General features: G+C 65.2%; 1 protein-coding gene across 4 annotated transcripts; it reads left to right on the top strand.

The window, feature by feature from the left end:
- Positions 1-33: 33 nt before the first annotated feature.
- On the top strand, positions 34-14,674 carry STAT3 (signal transducer and activator of transcription 3). 4 transcript variants are annotated; one of them, XM_072028857.1, is made up of 24 exons: positions 34-190; positions 4,878-5,024; positions 5,349-5,493; positions 5,655-5,753; positions 6,050-6,145; positions 6,236-6,317; positions 6,742-6,836; positions 7,031-7,182; positions 7,681-7,839; positions 7,958-8,050; positions 8,650-8,709; positions 8,976-9,005; positions 9,138-9,231; positions 9,319-9,366; positions 9,641-9,724; positions 9,964-10,062; positions 10,258-10,393; positions 10,608-10,660; positions 10,749-10,843; positions 11,127-11,266; positions 11,563-11,775; positions 12,331-12,373; positions 12,673-12,785; positions 12,899-14,674. In XM_072028857.1, exons 2-24 carry the CDS (start codon positions 4,897-4,899, stop codon positions 12,952-12,954), a joined length of 2,313 nt encoding a protein of 770 aa, XP_071884958.1. In that variant the 5' UTR covers positions 34-190; positions 4,878-4,896; the 3' UTR covers positions 12,955-14,674. The 4 variants fall into 4 exon arrangements, with proteins under 4 accessions (XP_071884958.1, XP_038024645.2, XP_038024643.2 ...); XM_038168717.2 differs by having other exon boundaries at positions 35-190; positions 11,563-11,778; XM_038168715.2 differs by lacking the exon at positions 34-190 and adding an exon at positions 3,496-3,798 and having other exon boundaries at positions 11,563-11,778.
- Positions 14,675-20,699: the final 6,025 nt, after the last annotated feature.

The following is a 20,699-nucleotide window of genomic DNA, read 5'->3' as shown; positions in this document are numbered from 1 at the left end:
GCTGATTGGCTCGCCGCCGCCCGTCCCTCGCGGGGCCGCGCGCTGCTATTGGCTGGGAGGGGCGTGACGTAGCCGGGAGGGGGCGGGGCCCGGCGGGCGGTGGCTCCGGTGGCGTCACTCGGGGCCGGGAGCGGAGCCGCGATCGTCGCCGGCACCGGGAGCCGCCGCCACGCCCCGGCCGGGCCCCACGGTGAGTGCGGGGCGGGGGGGGGCAGCACCGGGGGGGCGGAACCGGGGTCACCGGGGGGTTACCAGAGGTCACCGGGAGGTCACCGGGGGTTACTGGGGGTCACCGGGGGTCACCGGGGGGTACCGGGGGGAGCCGGGACCGTGGCTCCGGTGCCGCTCCCCGGTGCTGGCCCCCCCGGGGGTGAGGTCCCCGCGCTGCCGAGCACCCCCGGGCGCTGTCCCGGTGTTACCGGGGCTCTGCCACCCGCCCGGTGCCGGCTGCACCCGCCCCCCCCCCCGGTTGTCCCCCGGTTGTCCCGTTCCCCGTTATCGCCCTGCGGTGCCCGGGGGTGTTAACGCGGTGCCCCGCTCTGACAGCCCCACCGGGGGGGGGATCCGGTAAGAACGGGGCAGAAACCGGGGGGGCTCCCCCGTGGGCACCGACCGGGACTGACCGGGACTTACCGGGGCTCCACCGCGTTGCTCGGGTCGGGACAGCACCGGGGAGCGGCCGCCACCCCCGGCTTCACGGTGCCCGGCTTACCGGAGGGGTGGGGGTCACCGGGGGGTGTTACCGGAGGGAGGGGGGAGGGGGGTTGGACACCGGAGGAGGCGACCCCCGGGGCTGTCCCGGTGCCGAGCCGAGGGTCCCGCGGCTGCTCCTTGGGTTTGGGGTAAGAGAACGGCTCCGTGGCTTCAGGGGGGGGCTGCGGCTGTGTCCCCCCCCCCCACACACCGGGGGTCCTCCGCACGGCCTCGTCCAGCGCTGCCCAGCCCCGGGAGGAGGAAGAGGAGGAAGAGGAGGAGGAGGAGGAGGAGGAGGAGGAGGAGGTCAGCGTGGAGAACCCGCTTGGGGGGGGTCCTGGGCCTGTGACCCCCCCCCTAGAGGCTGCATTGCCCTGGGTGGGCTCCTGGAAGCCCCCCCCCAGCACCCCGGGGTGCTGCTGCCGGTGTGGGAGCACCGGGCCCCGCTCTGCACCCCGAAATCCCCCGGGGGTCACGGCCCCGAGCGGCTGGGGACGGCTGCGGGGGCCGCGAGCCTGCCCCGAGCCCCCCCTGCCCCAAATCCACCCCCTCCCAAAGCCCCCCCTGGTGGAGCAGAACCGAGGAAAAAACTCCAAATTTTGACTCCAAATTTTGACTCCAAATTTTGACTCCAAATCCTTCCCCAAAACCAGCCCTTGGCTGCCCACAGCGCCCACTCAGCCTCTTTATTAATTATTTTTTAGTGTTTATTGGGGGTTTTTTAGCTGTTTGTGGTGGGTTTTCCCCCCCCCCCCCCCCCGGCCGCCGCTGCTCCTTTGGGACCTGGAGGGGTGGATGGGGCCGGTCACCGCTGCCCCCCTGTTTTTTGGGGTCTCCTCCCCGCTCACGCTGCCCCCGGGACCCCTGGAAATAACGGGGGGGGGGTCCTGGGGACGGTCCCAAAGCAAAAATCCCCCCCCAGGGGGGGCTTCCCGCTGCCGGGGCCGGGCTGGAGACGGGATCCTGCGGCAGGTTTTGGGCCAAAAAAGTGGTGTTTTTGGTAACACCGCCAAGCCAGGCAGCGAGGGGGGGCCTGGAGCCCCTTTTCCTCAGCCGCTGCCCCATGGGCTGGAGGTGGGGGCTGCCCCAAAGGGGGGGGGGGCTCCCTTTTGGGATGCCGTCGGCTGCTCCCCGATGTTCCCAGCCCCTCTGCATCCCCTGACCCTTGGATCAGCCCCCGCCCGCTCGCTGTGACCCCAAACCTCATCCCGAGCCTGTTCCCGGCCCTCTCTTCCCGCAGCAGCACCTTGGGGGGGGGGGATTTGGCTCAGCCCCCGGGGCTGGAAAAACCCAACGCCACCCCCTGCCCCTGCTCCTCAAGCCCTCCGGGCGAGGACGGGCTGAGAGCGAGCCCCGGGGGGGCTGCCCACGAGCACAGCTCCCGGCCTCGGCTGCTGCTGCCCCAAATCCCCCTCTGTGACCCCAAATCCCCCCCATGGCCCCAAATCCCCCCTGTGACCCCAAATCCCCCCCATGGCCGCTTCCCTTGCCCTGCAGGAACTTCCTTCGCTCCCTTGGCCGGGGCTGAGCCGCTCACCCCACACGCAGCTTCTGTTTTGGCAGGGATCGCCCTGTGCCCGTGCCCCCCGCCGCCCCCCGGGGGCTCTGCTTTGGGGTTTTGGTCCTGGGCGTTTTGGGGCCGCAATACAGCCCCATGGTGCCAGGTCAGGGCTTCCCGGGGGGATATCTCCTGGGGCAGGGGAGCGCAGGGTGCGGGTGGGCTGCGGGTTCCCAGCTGGGCCTGGCCGTGGATTTATTTATTTTTTTTTTTGGTTTTATTTCCAAGCAAGAGCAGCGCCCCCGGGCCTCGCGCTGTAGGGGCAGTGCTGACCCGATGGGGCTGCGACCTCCCCAAACAAAAAAACAAGAGCTGCGAAACGGGGGCTTTTGCCCCAAAATCTGTTTTTTTTTTTTTTTTTTTCCCCGTTTTTGCCCCTGAGCGTGGAGGAGCTCAGCAGGTTGGATTTGCTCCTCTCTTCCCCGAGCTCCTGCCCCCGTCCCCCCCCTCCTGCCTGTTGCTGCACCGAGCTCAGGCGTCGTTCACGTGGGCTTGAGCCTTGAACCCGGCCCCGTGGCGCAACCTCCTGCCGGTGCTGCTGCCGGCCAGGAGGTGCAGACGCCGGTTTAGCTCCCTGGCAGGTGCCTGCCCTCTCCCCGTGTCTCAGCCCGGGATGATTTTGCCCCTTTTTCTTAAAAAAAAAACACAGACACACAAAAATAAATAAATAGGGAAAGGCAGTGCGCAGCCCGAAAAGCTGGCATCGATTTCAGCTGACGGCGATGGGAGCCCCTTGGAGAGGCTGATAATTGAGCCCGGCTCAATTAGGAGCTGCTGTGGGCTGGGAAGGGGACGTGGTGGCACGGAGCTGCGGGTGCGGGCAGTGTCCCTCCTGTCCCTTGTGTCCCTCGTGTCCCTTGTGCTGCCAAAAACGTGCACGAGCGCGCACGGCTGCGTGCCCAGAGCTTACAGGGGGTAAGCCAGGGGGGTGCCGCATTCAGGCTCCGCTCATTTCTTTATTTCCTAATAAAAACCCACCCGGCAGTGCCCCCGGGGCCGGCTGCTTTGCCTCCCCCTGTTCCCAGCCCATCCTGGAGCCAGGAGCTTTGCAGGATGAGGCTTCGCTCCCGTGTCCTCCCCGGGCACGACGGCGGCACCGCGGCCACAGCTCCTCTTGTCCCTGGTCCCTTCGGCTGCCTCTCTGCCCCTCGGGGAAGGCTGGCGGTGGCTTCCTGGGCTGCGGCACGGCCCCTCGGCCTCCTGCCAGCTGACGTGTCGCTCGCCGGGCTGGGCTGGTGCGGAAAAGCGAGCGGCTTTCCGCGGGGAAGAGCCTTGCCCGGCGGAGAGCTCGGCGCCTCCTCGGGTTCGCTCGGCTTTCCATCGAGCAGCAAGGCTGGAGGATTGCTCCTTCCTCGTTTCTGTGGCTTCCCGGCAGTCCCCGCCTTCTGTGCTTACTGTAAAGCTCTGCGGGCTCCTTCCCTGCCCCGCCGGAGCAGGCGCAGGACGGCCGGAGGGCGGGTGCCAGGGTCTGGCACCGGGTCCCAGCCCCGCACCGCTCGCTGCCCACCTCCATGCCCGACACCCTTCCTCTTTCCCCCGGCGAGAAGGTAGGAGAGCTCGGCTGCCTCTCTAGGAGGAAGTTTGGCCGAAGGCAGCGTTTGGGGAAATGGTTTTTGGTTGTTTTGTAGATTTTTTTTTTTTTTTTTGGTGAGGAAACCCGAGCGAGGCCCTGGGCCTGCCCTGGTTTGTAGAAGTCCTCCGGGTTTGCACGGCCCCGAAACCGAGTGGGAGAGGCGGGGGCGCAGCTCTGCCTCTCCGACCTCAGCTATTTCGGGTCGATCTCCTTGGCACGGGCTGCAGACGCAGGGGGGGCAGGCCCTGGGCTTCCTCCAGCTCCCCAGCAGCAGCAGGACCTGCGTCGGCTGCTCGTTTTTGGCTGGATTTCACGCCAAGACCCCGGAGCTGGCGCGGTGCTGCTGCGTGCCGAGCAGCCCAGTGCCCCGCTGCGTTTTCCCCGTGGGAATGGGGCAGGTTTGGGGCCCGGAACACGAACACTGCTGGTGTGAGCAGGGCTTCCCCACCCCCTCGTCCCCAAAACACGCATTTTTTTGCGCATTTTGCCCTCGCTGGCGCTGTGGTTTGGGTCTGTGGTTCCGCCTCCTCTCGACGCAGGGCCCTGCGCTGGTGACGACAGCGGCGCCTGCACCCAGAGCCGGGGGTGCTCGGTCCCCAGGGCTCGGTGGGGACGAGGCGGGGGGGGGGGGCATCGGGGCTGGACCCCCGGGGCTTGGTGAGGAGGAGGAGGTGGGCATCGGGTGGGCATCGGGGCTGGCAGCTCCGGCTCTCTGGAGAAGAGAACCGAGGCTCCCCACGCTGCGATGCCGACCCTCCAACTTCCCCATTCTGCCCCGCTGTGCGACCTGCGCTCCCCGCGTGGCCAAAGGGGTGACGGCCGGGGGCTGTGTGCGGTGCCCGAGCCCCCCCGGGTGCCAGACGCTTCGTGCTGAGCGTCGGGTGCTGAGGGCAGGCAGGCAGCCCCCTCCTGCTCCTGCCTGGGGGCACCCCAGAGCCCCCTGCCCAGCCCCTTGGGCTCGTGGTTGGTCCCAGCCATCTCTTTGAGCTCGGGAGGGTTTCCTGCAGGCTGAGGGGGGGCCGTGCTGACCGACCCACCCTCTGCCCCCCCCAGGTCTCCGGAGCCGGCCAGGATGGCGCAGTGGAACCAGCTGCAGCAGCTCGACACGCGCTACCTGGAGCAGCTCCACCAGCTCTACAGCGACAGCTTCCCCATGGAGCTGCGGCAGTTCCTGGCCCCGTGGATTGAGAGCCAGGACTGGTAAGGCACCGCCGACAGCTCTGACGTGTGGAGGGCGCTGTCCCCCCCCCAGGGCTGCTTTTTCTCGCCCTTTGGTGTGAACGAGGGATGAAATGGGGCAGCAGCTCCTGCATCCCCCTGGGGGACCGGTGCAGATCCGTGCGCAAATCTGGAACGCCTCCAGCACTCAGGAGCGGTCACTTGGCTCCACGTATTGGTGCTGAGCCTGCTCTGGCTGTCGTCCCCGTGTAGTTTAGGGGGTGTTAAACCACGGGGGGACAGCGGGTGCTGCCCTGCTCCTGCCCCCCGGGCTCCAGGACTCGCTGTTTTCCCCCCCCCGTGCAGGGCGTACGCTGCCAACAAGGAGTCTCACGCCACGCTGGTGTTCCACAACCTGCTGGGGGAGATCGACCAGCAGTACAGCCGCTTCCTGCAGGAGTCCAACGTCCTCTACCAGCACAACCTGCGGCGCATCAAGCAGTTCCTGCAGGTGAGGCAGAAACCCAGAGACCCCCCCCTTTGTTGGGTTTTCCCTCGGGCACCGATATCCAGCGGCTTCCCGGGCACAGCTCGCAAAGTTGTTCATGAGTGTGTGGGGATGCTTGGAGCTGCGTTTTGGAGGCTGACCTTGAGGATTTAAATGGTTTACAGAGCAGATACTTGGAGAAGCCGATGGAAATAGCTCGCATCGTGGCTCGCTGCCTCTGGGAAGAGTCCCGGCTCCTGCAGACGGCCGCCACCGCAGCCCAGGTAAGGGGCTCGGGTGCCCTGGGGTCCCCATTGTGCCGCCCACCCCACGGCACTGGGCGGGTACCCGGTGCCACTGGGAAGCTCCAGCCTGAAGCCCCCCGCTTGCTGCCTTCAGCAGTGGTAGTGCAGAGGGATGGGCGAGCTGCAGGGAAGGGCAGCTGACCCTGAGCTCTCCAGGATGCCTCCTGGTTCTCTGCCCCTGGCTTTTATTAGTGCAGGGAAGATTTTCACGCCCACAGAACCCCCTCGCACCAGGTCACGGCCCCTTTCTAACACCCTTCTTGTCCCCTCCGCAGCAAGGGGGACAGGCGACGCATCCGACAGCAGCCGTGGTGACAGAAAAGCAGCAGATGCTGGAGCAGCACCTGCAGGATGTGAGGAAGAGGGTGCAGGTAAGCGTGCTGCCCAGGCGCCGCCTCCTCTCCCCCCTTTTCCTCCCCGGACTGAGTGCTTGGAGCAAATTCCTGCCTCTCGCCTTGCAGGATCTGGAGCAGAAGATGAAAGTGGTGGAGAATCTGCAGGATGACTTTGATTTTAACTACAAGACTTTGAAAAGCCAAGGGGGTAATGGAAGCTCGTTAGCATCTGGCAAAGCCAAAATGCGTTCCTGCAAGGAACCTCGCTGGGGGGCACATTCGTTCCAGCCCTCTCCAGGCTTGGGGGCATTTTACTCTCTGGGCATTTGCGTGTTAATTGGAGAGAGCTTGTGTTTTGTTCCTGCCCCTGATTTAGCCTCTGGGGGAGCTGAAGCAGAGCTCTATCCCCCAAGGGAATGGTGCGTGGAGGTGGGAGGGCTGCTGGCTGGGCAGGAACGCCAGCCAGGTGCCCGGAGGCAGCGCTGGCAGCAGGAGAGGGCTGCTAAAACACCGCCACCTTTCCGAGTGCCTGCTCCTCCGCTGCCATCCGTGGAGTCTTTTTAATTTTTGTGTGACCTTCGGGAGGGCAGGAGGAGCGTGCTGGGCTGAAGCTTTGCCTCCTCTCTTCGCAGACATGCAGGATCTGAACGGGAACAACCAGTCGGTGACACGGCAGAAGATGCAGCAGCTGGAACAGATGCTCACGGCGCTGGACCAGATGCGAAGGGTACGGCCAGCCCCTGACCCCCCGAAATCCCCCTGGGGCACAGAAATGCTTTTATGGGGGGTGTGGTGCTGGCGTTGGTGCCTGGAGCAGCCCTGGAAATGCAACCTTGGGCTGCTTTGTTTCTGGGGAGGGTGAAACCTGCAGGTTTTGGAGGATGTCAGAGGGAACTGAAGGTCTGCTTCCCTTTTTGGCAGGGGATCGTGAGCGAGCTGGCTGGCCTGCTGTCAGCCATGGAGTACGTGCAGAAGATGCTGGCAGACGAGGAGCTGGCGGACTGGAAGAGACGGCAGCAAATCGCTTGCATCGGCGGCCCACCAAATATCTGCTTGGACCGGCTGGAGAACTGGTAAGAGAAGAGCTGCCTGGGGCTCGTGGCGGTCCCTGGGGAGGCACCAGGTCAAACACCCAGCTGGAAATGAGCTCTGCCTCTGCCCGGTGTCCTGGCAAAGTGGTCACCGATGCCTGCAGGTCACTAATTCCTGCTCAGTGGTCCTGGTGGTGCTGCTCCAGGCTCGTGGGGTGTAAGGTGTAAGAAGTTCCCAGCCCAACGCTGCCGTTTTTGAGCCCTTGGCTGCTGTGCCCCGCAGAGCTGGGTGCAGGCAGGGTTTTTTTTCATGCTGCCCAGCCCAGAAAAAAAATTCCCTGAGCTGGGAGCTGCGGGCAGGCTGTGCTCTCTGCTGCTTCGGTACGGTGAGCAGCCTCTCCTGCACGAGCAAGGGAAGAATTGGGGCTCTAGGTTGGGGCTCTGCAGGCTGGGACCACGCAGGGGTGCAGGGCTCTGCGGGCTGGGGCTGTGCAGGGCGCAGCAGCTGGAGCTAACGCTGGTTCTTCCCCGCTCCCCTAGGATAACCTCTCTTGCCGAATCGCAGCTACAGACCCGGCAGCAGATCAAGAAGCTGGAAGAGCTGCAACAGAAAGTGTCCTACAAGGGCGACCCCATCGTCCAGCACCGGCCCATGCTGGAGGAGCGCATCGTGGAGCTCTTCAGGAACCTGATGAAAAGGTGCCGGGGGGGGAACCAGGGGAGAGCTCCTCAATTTTGGGCAGCACATTGAGGGGCGAGCACCGGGTGTGCCAGGAGGGTGCTGAGCTTTGCTGGTGCTTTTTGTCGTCTCCTGCAGCGCGTTCGTGGTGGAGAGGCAGCCCTGCATGCCCATGCACCCCGACCGGCCCCTGGTCATCAAAACCGGCGTGCAGTTCACCACCAAAGTCAGGTTGGTCGCTGGCTGTGTGCCGCAGGAGAGGGGGACGGGAGCCGTGCGGGGGGGAATTTGGGGGCTCTCTTCCAGGGGATGCTGCTGCAGACGCAGCCCCGGGAGGGAAGGGCTCCCCGCAGGCTGGTCCTGCTGGAGCTGGAGCACAGCCTGGCTGATTCTGGGCAGGGAGCGAGGCTGCTGGCCGGGGCTGTGCCGTGTTCCTGGAGGCAGGCAGGGTTCTGGTAAATCCCGCCGCGGGGGCGGCCGGTGGGAGGTGTCAGCGCATTGTCCCTGGCCCCATGCCTCTCGTCTGGCCTGCGTCCCTCTGCAGGGAGCCCCTGGAGCTTCTTCTCCACCCCTTTGTGCCCCTTTTTGGCACGAGGCAGCCACGCAGCAGCACGGATGGGGTTTGCTCGGGGCAAAATCTGCCTGCTCTGGGCAGCCAGCAGCCAGAACAACCCCCCCTTGGGGGGGCTTAGGGGAGCAGCAGCCCCTCTTGGGGACGGGTGTCGGGGTGACGTGCCACAGCCCTGTGTGCAGAGGGGTTTGGGGTGCCGGAGGAGCCGGGGCAGTGCCGGGTTCTGGATGTTGGTGCTCACACCCTGCTCGCTCCGCAGGTTGTTGGTGAAGTTCCCCGAGCTGAATTACCAGCTGAAGATCAAAGTCTGCATCGACAAGTGAGTCCCGTGCTCTGCCCCTGGGTAGAGCTTTTGGGGTCCCAACGTGTTCCTGCTGCCCCCGTCTCAAGCCCCGTCCCTGCACTTAGGGCCGGTGTGACCCCTGGGGACGGCGCAGGGTGGCCGTGGGGTCCCCGAGATCCACTCCCGAGTTGTGGGGACAGCCCGGGGGGGGGGGGTCGTGGGACCCGATGCCGTGCCGCCGACCCCCCCAGCAGTGCGGGGAGGCCGTGGCCGTGACCGCATCTCTCTCTTCCCTTTCCTAGGGACTCTGGTGATGTTGCAGCGCTCCGGGGGTAAGCGCGATGGTTTCTCTTTTTCTTTTCTTTCTTTCTTACTTCTGCTTTTAACCCCGGCGAACGTTCTCCCGTGCGTTCGCCCCGAGGGGGCCGCCGGCCACACTGTGTCTTTTTTTTTCCTCTTTTGAGGTCGCGGAAGTTTAACATCCTGGGGACGAACACCAAGGTCATGAACATGGAGGAGTCCAACAACGGCAGCCTCTCGGCGGAGTTCAAGCACCTGGTAGGTGCCGCGAGCCCCCGGGGGGGGGCTCCTCCTGGGGCCGTGCGCCCTCGTGGTGATGCTGCAGCCTCTCCCTTCCCTCTGCAGACCCTGCGGGAGCAGCGATGCGGGAACGGAGGCAGAGCCAACTGTGATGTAAGTTGTTTTTTGGTTTTTTTTTGTTTTTTTTGGGGGGGAGGGTCCTGGCAAGGAGAGCCCTTTGCTGGCTCAGGGCAGCCGTAGCCATCGCTGCATCTCCTTCCCTGAGGGTTAGGCACAGAGTTGAGCAGGGATTGCCCCAGGGGGGGGTCTTGGCACCTTTTGGCACATTGGCAGCTGCCAGCCCAGCCCTGCCCACCCGGGACCCCCCTCAGCATCGGGCTGAGGGCAGGGGTCTCCCGTGGGCTCACCGTGTCCTCCTCCCCCCCAGGCCTCGCTGATCGTGACCGAGGAGCTGCACCTCATCACCTTCGAGACAGAGGTGTACCACCAGGGGCTGAAGATCGACCTGGAGGTGAGCCTTGGGTTTTAGCCACACGGTTCCCCAGTAGCAGAAGGAACAGCTCGGGGCACCCTCAGCTCTCTCGGAGGTGAAGCCCAGGAGGCAGATCCACAGCCCGTGGGCTCCCTGGAGCTGTGCCCCCCCTCTGCTGGATGTCTCTGGGCTGGGGGGGCTGGCTGGGATGGAGCACGGAGCTCGGCTGGTGGCTCGGTGAGACGTCCCAGCCCCGTGGCCGTGTCTCCTCTCTGCAGACCCACTCGCTGCCCGTGGTGGTGATCTCCAACATCTGCCAGATGCCCAACGCCTGGGCGTCCATCCTGTGGTACAACATGCTGACCAACAACCCCAAGGTAGGGCTCAGCCCCCCCCCAGCCCCGGGGGGAGGCTGCCAGAGGAGCAGGGCTTGCTTCGGGCTTCAACATCTTGCCCGGCAGGCAGATAAAATGCAGAAAAAATTGCTCAGCCCCATCAGCAGGGCTGGCTGAGGATCCAGCCTTGCTCCTGCCCCCTCGTCCTGCTCAGGGACTGTGTTTTTCCTCCCGCAGAACGTCAACTTCTTCACCAAGCCCCCCATCGGGACGTGGGACCAGGTGGCGGAGGTGCTGAGCTGGCAGTTCTCCTCCACCACCAAGCGAGGCCTCAGCATCGAGCAGCTGACGACGCTGGCCGAAAAACTGCTCGGTAACCCCCCCCCCTGCCTGCTCCCTGCCTGGAAAAAAAAAAAAAAAATTAAAAAAAAATGCGGTGCAGTAGCAAGATTTGGGTGGCTGGGAAGGAAGCTGTCGCTTTTAGCTGCTTGGTTTCCCCCCGAAACGCCGTGAAGCTTTTGGTTGCTGTCTGGAGGTGGTAATTTGGGGAGTGGCACCCAAAAATTGATGCTCCTCTTCTCTGCCAGGGCCAGGTGTGAATTACTCGGGCTGTCAGATCACCTGGGCCAAGTTCTGCAAGGTGCGATTCCCTCTTTACCCCCCCCCCATGGTGCTTGGCCACCCTCCCCCCGAGCTGTCCCCCCAACCTCTCCACTCTCTTCCCCCAGGAGAACATGGCTGGGAAAGGCTTCTCGTTTTGGGTCTGGCTGGACAACATCATCGACTTGGTGAAGAAATACATCCTGGCGCTGTGGAACGAGGGGTGAGCCCCCACCAGCATCAATCCGCTCACCTTCAGCTTGGGGGGGACCCCCGAGTCCTGTCCCGATGGAGGGGGGGGTTTTGGGGCAGGCTGCTTTTCCTGGGCTGCCTTTTCTGCCCAAACTCTGTGGGCTGCTTCAGGGCAAAAATCCCCAAACCATCCCCTAAATGTCAATGGCTCTGCTGGGGGCTGCTGCCTGTGCAGGGAACCGGCAGGGTTCAAGCCCTGGGGCTGCTTCCCCGGTGCCCTGACCCCCCCCCCACATTGCTCCCTGCCCCCTCAGGTACATCATGGGCTTCATCAGCAAGGAGCGGGAGCGAGCCATCCTCAGCACCAAGCCCCCGGGCACCTTCCTGCTGCGATTCAGCGAGAGCAGCAAGGAGGGCGGCATCACCTTCACCTGGGTGGAGAAGGACATCAGCGGTACGTCGCCCCTCCAAATGGGGCTCGGGGACCCATAATGAGACCTTTTCCCTTCTCCTCGTCCCGCTAGGCTTTCTCCTTGGTTAATTATTTGAGCCTGGGTGGCTTTTTTTGGCTAGTTTTTGCCTCCTGGGTGCCCCTGTGGCTTCCCGTGGTGCTGAAACCTCCCCATGGGTCTGTCCTGCCCCTGTTGGGTGCCTCCCCAAGCTGCTCCGTCCCATCCCTGGGGTGTTCGGGGGAAAGTCCCTGCCTTCTCCCGAGGTGTCCTGCCCTGTGTCTGAAGCCTCCTTGTACAGGGAAAACCCAGATCCAGTCCGTGGAGCCTTACACCAAGCAGCAGCTGAACAGCATGTCGTTCGCCGAGATCATCATGGGCTACAAGATCATGGACGCCACCAACATCCTGGTGTCCCCCCTGGTCTACCTGTACCCCGACATCCCCAAGGAGGAGGCGTTTGGGAAGTACTGCCGCTCCGAGAGCCAGGAGCACTCGGAAGCCACCGACTCAGGTAGTCGTTGACTTTCTGCGGCCCGGCGTGGTGCCCGCCTGCTTTTTTTTGGGACGGGTCGCGGGGTGGCTGCAGGGACGGCACCGTGGTGGAGGAGCCCGCTCCAGCAGGGAGATGCTGCGGTGGTTTGGGGAGGGTCTGGGGGCCCTGCGGGGTCTGGGGAGGGTCTGGGGGCCCTGCGGGGTCTGGGGAGGGTCTGGGGGCCCTGCGGGGTCTGGGGAGGGTCCGGGGGTCCTGCGGGGTCTGGGGAGGGTCCGGGGGTCCTGCGGGATCTGGGGAGGGTCTGGGGGTCCTGCGGGGTCTGGGAAGGGTCTGGGGATCCTGTGGGGTCTGGGGAGGGTCTGGGGGTCCTGCGGGGTCTGGGGAGGGTCTGGGGGCCCTGCGGGGTCTGGGGAGGGTCTGGGGGTCCTGCAGGGTCTGGGGAGGGTCTGGGGTTCCTGTGGGGTCTGGGGAGGGTCTGGGACTGAGCAGGGGTTGTCCCCAGGGCTGTGCCCCTCTTGGGGACAGGAGCTGTTCCTCCGGCAGCTGGTGACGAGGCCGCTCTCTCCCCTGCAGGTGCTGCTCCCTATCTAAAGACCAAGTTCATCTGTGTCACCCCGTAAGTGTTCCCGGGGGTGTCTCGAAACGCATTTGTGTGCTGGGCTGGGGGGGGGTCATTCTCACAGCTGCTTTCCCCGGGTGCTTTGGGGCTCCCTGCCCGGGAAGGGGGAGAGGCAGCGGTGCTGAGCCAGGCTCCTGGAGCCCGTTCTCCCCCTCCGGGGGCCCCTTTCCTCCCCGAGAGCTCCCCCAGCACTGCCCTGCGCCCTGGGGCCCTCCGGGGGAGGGCAGGGGGGTGTCGGAGAGCTCTGGCCATGCCCTGACTCGGGTGGTTTCTTTGCTTTCCCCTCCTTCTGCCAGCACCTCCTTCAGCAACACCATCGACCTGCCCATGTCCCCGCGCACCCTGGACTCGCTCATGCAGTTCGGTAACAGCAGCGAGGGAGCCGAGGCCAACGCGGGCGGCCAGTTCGGTGAGCCTGGGGGGGCACCCAGCACTTGGGGGGGCAATCTGGCGGTGGCTGGAGCCTCGAGGGATCAGGATGTGCCCCCCATAACCTCCCCCCCTTCCCCTTGCTTCCCCCAGAGTCGCTGACCTTCGACATGGAGCTGACCCCGGAGTGCGCTTCTTCACCGATGTGACCTGCTGCCCCGTGCTCGTGGGACCCCCCCCGGCTCGGGCTGCCCCCACCGTCCCCCAGTCTCACCCCGTTAGGTCTTGTCCTCTCTGGGCCTGTTCCCTGGAGGAGCTGGGGGCCGTGATCCCTGCCACCGACTCCTCCTGTGACCCGCCCAAACCCCCACCTCTCGGCGGTGGTGCTGGTTGTCTCTCTTGGGGGGAGAGGGGGGACGAGGAGGGGGGGGTCGAACCTTTTTCTATTTCCTTCCGTAATGTTTTTTGTTTTTTTTTTAATCCTTGTTTTGCTCATTCAAGTGCCTCTTAGCCTCCGATCGCAGCCTCGGTTCTTACAAACGCTTCCGCAGCCCCTGCCCTTGAACGCTGCTCTCCAACCGCCCGCGGCCATCGCACGAGCCTGGATTTCTCCTCTGCGGGGCCGAGAGGGCACCAACCAGCCCTAACCTCCTCCGGGGGGGTCACCGGTTTCCAACGGGTCCCCCGGCAGCCCCCCGGGAGCTGGTGGAGGGGGCTCACCTCTGCGCCTCCCGCTGGCCCCCTGCTCGTGGCCGCCAGCACCCGCGAGAGGCTCCGCGCTGAGCCCAGTTTTCCATCCCCGTCCTCGGGGGCTCTGCCGGGAGCAGGGGGCTTCGGTAGCCCCCCGTGCTTGCTGCTGCCCACCTGCTGCAGGCAGAAAGAAGCTGTGAGATGCAGCAGCCCCAGGCACGGCTGCTTTCCCTGCTGGGCAGAGCCCCCCAGGGCAGGGGGGCGAAGCGTCCCGGCACCAGTGTGCGCCCCTGAGCGCGCAGCGGTTGCATCTCGGGTCCCTTTTGGGACCGGGGCTGGGGGGCCAGGCTTGGCCCTTTCCCCTCTGACACTGCTTGTGGTGGCTGGGGAGGGGGCTTGCAGCTCCTGGGGGGCTTTGTGAGGTGCTCAGGCTGGGGTTGGCTGTGGCTGTGGGGCTGGGAGGTGGCGAGGGTGGAAGGGAGCGGGGTGGATGAAGGAGGGGGGGTTGGAGAAGCTGCTCCATGCTCCCCCAACCTGGGGCAGCCCTCCTGCCCTTCCCACCCAGGTTTTGGTTCATCCCCAGCCTGAAGGAGAGGTTGGGGGGCAAGGAAAGGGGGGGGAGAAGCAGATTGAGAGCTGCTGACCCCCCCCCCCAGAGAGCAGCTGGGAGCCCCTTGCGGCACTGGGGGCTGTGGGGTGGCACGGGGGGGGGTGCGTGCACTTCGGGGCAGAGCGGTGGGACCCAGAGGTGCTGGTACCAGCAGAGATGTCTTACTGGGGGCAGCACGAGGGGGTGTGCAGGTCTTGGTTCTGTAGGGGGAGAGATGCCCACCTGGCGGTACCCATGGCCACGCTGTGGGGCTGGGGGGGCTCTGGTGGCTTTGGGGCACAGCTCCAGCTTTTCTACCCCATTCTGCCGGGGCTGCGCTGGTCAGGATCAGGCAGGGAGCCAGAGGGCAGCATCGTGGGCAGGGCAGGATCCGTCCCGTGCCCTGGGAAAGGGGAAAGAGAACTGCGGGGTCGGTCGTGGCCACCCTTGGGGCCAGGACGGGGGCCCTTTGGAGTCGGTGGGTGCTCAGAGGGGATGAGGGGGATGCCGGTCGCTTGTCCCCCTGTTGCTGGCGCAGTCACCGTAGCCCCGGGCAACTTTCAATACTGTAAAAAATTTTATTTTTTTGTATATTGTATTGCTGTATCTACAGGCTTGAACTTTCTCCAAAATAAAAGGCTCTGAAGCGACCTCCTCTCCCGTGCAGCTGGGAACCCGCGGGCCTTGGGGCCGCTTCCCAGGGTGGGCGCAGCGCTGGCGGGGAGGCTGCGGGTGGAGGGATGAGGTTGGGCCCCCCCCTTGCCCCTTTTTGCAGGGTTTTTAGCCCAAAGTGGCTGCATTGGGGCCCTGCAGGGCTGCAGCGTGGGCCTGCCCTGCCCTCTCGTGGGGAGGTGCCGGAGCCTGCACCGAGCGCTCCTGCACGAGGGAGCTGCAGCCCTGGGGGGGGGGAATTTATGGGGTCAGGGCTTTGGGGGAGCTCAGCCCAGTCCTACAGTCTCCTGCAGGGCTTTACCCCAAAGCTGCTGCATCTCCGTCTGTGGAGGCAGCAGTGGGATGGATGTGGGGCCAAGAGGGGGAGATTAATGCTCCGTCGGGGCAGGATTAGCAGGGAATTTTCATGCAGGTCACGCTCAAATCCCCCCATCCCCTCTGCCCTGTGCTCCCTGGAGGGGCCCTGGAGCTGCCAGCCCCCCGCAGCATCCCACTCCCATGAACCCCACCGTGCGCCCCTGGGGACCCCCTTGTCCCTTTGTGTCACCGTGCAGCCCCCTGCTTTGGGGTCCCAGAGCCCGTTCCCGGCACCCAGTGCAGCCCAGCTGGCCCTTATGGGATTGCACCACCCAGCCCCTCTGTTCCCAGCTGCCGGATGGGGCGGAAAACCCCAGAAGAGGGAATTTTCTCCCCGATATGCAAACCCCAGGCTCGCCCCAACCGTTGGGGGGTCAGGAACGCGGCGTCCCCTCCCACCCCGCAGCAGATAAGAGCTCCCTTATCTCCGTGTGCCCACACGCCCCGCTGCATCCCTGCCTCAACCTGCTCTGCCACGGGGCTGGACCCCAGGAGAGGAACAGGACGGGGCCGTGGCAGCACAGAGCCACCATGAAATGTGAGATTTGGGGTCTGGCAGGGCTTGCTGCAGCCCCAGGGCTTGGGTTTTGGGGAGCACCCGGCAAACCTCAGTTCAGAGGGGGCTCCTTTCACCTTAGGGTCCCCAAAACCACCCCGGGGCTTTGGTCGGGGACAGGCTCTGTCCCCTGGGAGCATTGGGGTGGGCTGTAGGGTGTGGGGTTGTTTGTGGCTCCGAATTGAGGTCACTGGAGCGGCTTTGCTCCCCTCCGGCCCCTGGCCACGCAGCGGGGAGGGAGCGGGGCCGGCGTCTGGGTCGAACGAGGGATTAGGGGTTTCCAAATGCGGATAAGCTGCTTGGGCTGCAGACGCTCGCGTGACAGGGACAGGGGTGGCCCCGTGGGGACGGGCGGCCACCTGCCAGGGCAGCCCTGCAGCAAGCGGCCGTGGGCACAGCGGGGCCGGCAGCTCCCGCGGGGTCCCGGCTGCAGCCGAGCCTCCGCCGTGCTCCAGGAGGTCCCCATCGTGCTGGGGGGTGGGGACCGGGATTTGGGGTGCTCTTGCAGTGCCATCACTGCCTGTCCCCCGTGCTCTTTGCCATCCCCAGGCTGTTTTTTACAAGCTCAAACTTGCGGGCAGCACCGCGTGGCGGAGACATCGGGGCGATAGGGCTGTTTTTCGGGGGACGCTGCATCCCCTCCCTGCACCCCAAAGGGTTTCTGTGCGCACCCCGTACTGGAGGAGGTTGGGGGCTGTTTTGGGGTGCCGGTGCCAGCGCCACTGTGCCCTCTGCAGCACTGCCCGGGGGTGCCCAGCTCCTGCATGAGCCCGGAGCGAGCAGAAGGGCACGTGCAGGGCCTCTGGGCCGTGCGCCTCCGCTCCCTGACTGCTGTTGCAATGACCCCGGCGGCTCCAATGAGGCAGGAAAACCACGAGCCTGCCCCTCGCCCAGCCCAGCCCCCCGGGGGCAGCTGCCCCAGCGGGGTTCCTGCTCCTCCGGCCGACGGAGCTGGCCTCCTAGGGGACCCCGTCCCCATACCCCTGGGGTGCCGTTGGGGTTTCCAAAATGCTTCAGGTTTGGATTGCAAAGCCCGGGGCACCTCCAGCGGGCTGAGGAGCAGCTCCTCCGGGCACCTCGCTCCTCCCTGGCACGGGGCACCGTGTGCCCGAGGGACACAGGGACATTTGCCCCGGGCTCTGTGCACAGCTCAGTGCTCGGCCCCAGCTCCCCCCCATCCTCCTGTGCGCCCCTCGCCAAAGCTTGCGCTGCCTGTGCCCGTCCCGGAGCCTGCAGCCCTGCCGAGCTCGGCGAGGTTTCTGCGTGAGCAAAACGCTCCGTACCTGCTGCCCTGCGAAGGGGGAGAGGCTCTGCCGCCTCCTCCATCCTTTTTCTCCGTCGCCCATCGAGGGGAAACCCGGAGTGGGCAGGGGGCTGCCCGTCCGAGCTCCCTCCTCGCCGCCAGCTCGAGGCACAAGGGCGGCTTTGTGCTGAGCTGCCGAGCATGAGCCGCGGCTGGCCGAGCCAAGCGCCATCCCTGCCTCCTCCTCAGCCTCCTAAAGCAACAGGCAAACATTGCATCACGCTCAAACTTTAATACGCAGCAGAGCAGAGCCAAGCAAGGTCTCGGCGGCGGCGGCGCCCGCTGCCAGCTGTGCCAGAGGTCAGAGCTGGGCGCAGCGCGGTCCCCGAGTGCCACCGCATGTGGCCGTCCCTCTGCGCGCCCGTCCGTGGGGCGAGGGGGCTGCGAGCTGCTCCCTGAGCATGGGGGACCCCTGAGCTGCTCCCAGAGCTTTGCCCACCCCAGACTCCCAACGTGGCCCCCCCAGCTCGGGTGCTGATCCCGTGGGCTGTGTCCCCGTCCCCATCCCGCTGCGCCACGAGGGTGAGTGGGACCTTGGCTTGTCCCTGCGCTGCTCCTCCAGATCCAGCCACTGCAGGGGCAGCGCTGGGTCCCCAGGGAGGGGGGAGGACGGGGACTCGGGGCTGCTCTTGCTTTCGGGTTCCTGCTTTTTGCTGCTTTTCTTGCTTCCGCCTCGGCCCCGGTTCCCGTTCCTGCAGCCTGGCCTGAACCCAACCGTGTTCAGCCCGGGTGCATCCCACACCGGGTGCACCCCACACCGGGTGCACCCCACACCGGGTGCACCCCACACCGGGCACCCCCAGCTCCACGAGGCCTCGCCGTGGGCTGGGTTGGCGGTGCTGAACCGGGCTGACCCGTGGCGGTGGCGTATTTATGGCAGGAGCCGGCCGAGCCGGAGCCGTTTCTGTGGCAACCTGGGGAGCGCGGGGATGCGCGGCGGCACCAGGGCGAGGAGGGGGCCGAGCGCTCCCGCTGAGCCCCCGCTCCCGACACCCCCGGCCAGATGCTCCTGCCCTCGGTGCCGGCTGGGCCGGGGGTGCTGAACGGGACCCCTGAGTGCAGCAGCATTTATGGGGCTGGTGGAGGGCTCCTGGTGGCGTTGCGGCCCCTGCGCTGCCTGTTGTTTCTCCGTGTTTTTCCGTGAGCAGAAAGCTGGCTGTTTGTTGTTTGTTTTGGTTTGGTTTGTGTTTTTTTTTCCCCAGCTGGATGAACGATGCGAGGGAACAAAGAGCTCCTGCCCGGGCTTCAACGCTTCCTGGCTGCTGAGCCCAAGGGTTCGCTAGGGTTGCTTTCAGCCGTATCTGGGAGGATGAAAGCAGAGGTTTCCTGTGGAAATTCCCCCTCGGACCAAATGCCCTTCCAGGTATTCCATTGCAGCAGCTCCTCCGAGGCACCCCAGGGCCCAGCCTGCGGCGCTGCACCAGGCGGTGCCCCCCGCTCTCCTCCCCGCACGGCAGCTCTGTGCTCCCAGCTCCATCCCCTGCTCTCCACCAGCAGCTCATGGCCTCCATCCCCTGTCCACCCCCAGGGTTTTGCCTCCAAGCAGATCTTCCTGCACGTCTCCCAGCCGTGGTGGCCGGCAGGATGTGGCTCCCGGAGAGGCCACAGCAGAAATAAACCCAGGCGGCTCCCAGCACCGACCCCGCGGCGTCAGGCTCCGGTCCCTGGGGACGGCCATGCCCTGGGCCACCAGGCTGCGCCCAGCGGCTACCCCATCTTTGGCAGCACTGAGTGTACCCCCCCTGCTCCCCAGAGGGTGATTTATGGCCCAATTTAGTTAAATCTGGAGGCCTGAGAGCTGTTCTGTGCCCGGGACATGCTGTCCTCCGGCATCTTCCTCCTGCACAGCCAGGGTTGGAGCAGCAAAGAGTCCAAGCCAGCAGGGTGAAGCCAGCAGCAGCTCCTGGTGCCCTCGCTGCCCCATTTGGGTTCATCCCCATCCTCCGTGCCCACCCGTGCCCTGCTGAGCCCATTCCCTGTCCCTCCCCAGGGCCGTGGAGGTGCCCAGCTCCCCCGTGCTCCCCGGCGGGGAAATCGCTGCTGAGAGCGGCTGGCACGGGCTGGGTGGGAAGAACCTCAAAGAATGACTAAGTCGGCGCTGCAGGAAATGGCCCCTTCCCAAGTGCGTGTGTGCGTGAGGAGGCCCGAAAAAAATGAGAGCAGCCCGCAGGCTTCGCCCGCCAGAGTGGCCCCCGGCGCCGCAGCGGGGTCAGGCAGACCCCGAGCGCAGCACGCGGAGAGCTTTGGGGCCTGTTGTGAGCAGGGTGGGCGCACGGGGAGAAACGGCGAGGAGGGGGCTGCTGGCAATCGGTGGCACCGGGTCCCCGGGTCCCCGGGTCCTGTTGCATGGTGCAAGGGGCTGGGAGGAATCAGCTGTGACTCAGGGCTGGGGCATGGGGACAGGACCAAGAGGTTCCAGTGCCGGGAAACCCGCACGGGGTGGGAAATGCTTGGGACTCGTGGGGCACCGCAGGGTTCAGCCCCACTGCGGGGTCCTGCCTGCAGGTGGGTGCAGCCAGGGCAGCAGCACCCAAAGCAGCAGCACCCGAAGCAGCAGCACCCAAAGCAACAGCACCCGGGCGCTGTGCCGGCAGCAGCGGGACCCCACAGTGCCAGCGCAGCCTCCCTGCGGCTGCATCCTCGCCGAGCATTTTAAACCAAGGATGTTGGAGTGGGAAAGCATGAAGCTGTGACTAATTTGGGGATTCATCTGTTTTTCGTTACCCGGGCTGGATTATCATTATTTTTCTGGACTTGTCTATCTGGGACCGGGTGGGAGCCCAGGCGGAGGCGAGGCCGCGCTTCTGGGCGCATCCTCCCGATGAGCACCAGGGTGCGGAGCAGGGGCTCAGCCTGCAGCTGCCCCGTTTGATGGGCTTTGTGCTTCAGAACACGAAGCCCTGTGCCGTGCACATCCCACGAGTGGCACCGAGGGCTGCAGAGGAGCCTCGCTTACAAGATGTGCTGGGAGGGCTTTTGGGGAAGAGAGGGAAGGGCAGCAGCCGGCCCCCTTGGGACCTCTCCAGCAGCTGCCTAAATAAATGCTTCCAGTCCTGAAAAATAATTAAGACCCTCGAGATGCCACTTAGAGGAGAAGGCCGCTGCGCTTGTGCTCCTCACGCTCATGCTCCAAACAGAGGAGGCAGGAGAGGCAATTTTCTAGGAAATCAATTACGAAGCCCCGTGCTCCCTCTCTCCCCTCAATGCGCAGCATCACCCGGCATCCTGTTGAGCTCATCCGAGATGACAAAGCGCTCGGCCACAGCTCAGCCTGGACACCGTTCACCTTCCAGATGCTTTTTGAGGCTTCCCGAAGGCCGTTGTGAGAGGAGCCGGGTGTTTTGCTGCATGGGGTGGGCTGGATATGGCCCCTCCAGCCCTCTCCGAGGCGCCGCTGTGCCCTGCGCCATTGGGGATGCCGAAGCTTGGCCCCAGTGCTACCTCTCCCATCCGTGGGGTCTCCCTGCTTGGCTCCCAGCCCCAAATGGCAGAGGTGGGAGCCGAGGGCTGGCCTCACACCCCAGGAGCCTCCCCTGCTGTTTGCAGGATCTGTCCTGCCGGGATGGATCCTGGAGAGCCTCCCCCAGCGCAGCCGCAGGGCTGGGCTGGGGCTGCCCTCTCGCAATGCGCAGTGTGCCCGGTCCTGTCCTCCCTCCAGAAAGGAAAATTTCCCTCCTGTAACTTTTTCGCCAGCCAGCTCGGAGTTTTCCCTGGGATTTGCTTTCATGTGATTTGATTCCATTGCCCTTTCAGGATAGAGGAACTCCGCTTTCACTCCCATCATTAA

Source organism: Anas platyrhynchos, chromosome 28, assembly GCF_047663525.1.
Source record: "Anas platyrhynchos isolate ZD024472 breed Pekin duck chromosome 28, IASCAAS_PekinDuck_T2T, whole genome shotgun sequence".
Classification (NCBI taxonomy): domain Eukaryota; kingdom Metazoa; phylum Chordata; class Aves; order Anseriformes; family Anatidae; genus Anas; species Anas platyrhynchos.
This window is presented reverse-complemented; position numbering and strand designations above follow the sequence as displayed.

Excerpts from the sequence above, each read along its gene's own strand:
- STAT3 (XM_038168717.2), top strand. The coding sequence starts at position 4,897 with ATGGCGCAGTGGAACCAGCTGCAGCAGCTCGACACGCGCTACCTGGAG. Across the intron at positions 10,661-10,748 it reads CCTGGGCCAAGTTCTGCAAG|GAGAACATGGCTGGGAAAGG; the intron begins GTGCGATTCCCT and ends CTCTTCCCCCAG. Across the intron at positions 11,267-11,562 it reads GGTGGAGAAGGACATCAGCG|GGAAAACCCAGATCCAGTCC; the intron begins GTACGTCGCCCC and ends CTCCTTGTACAG.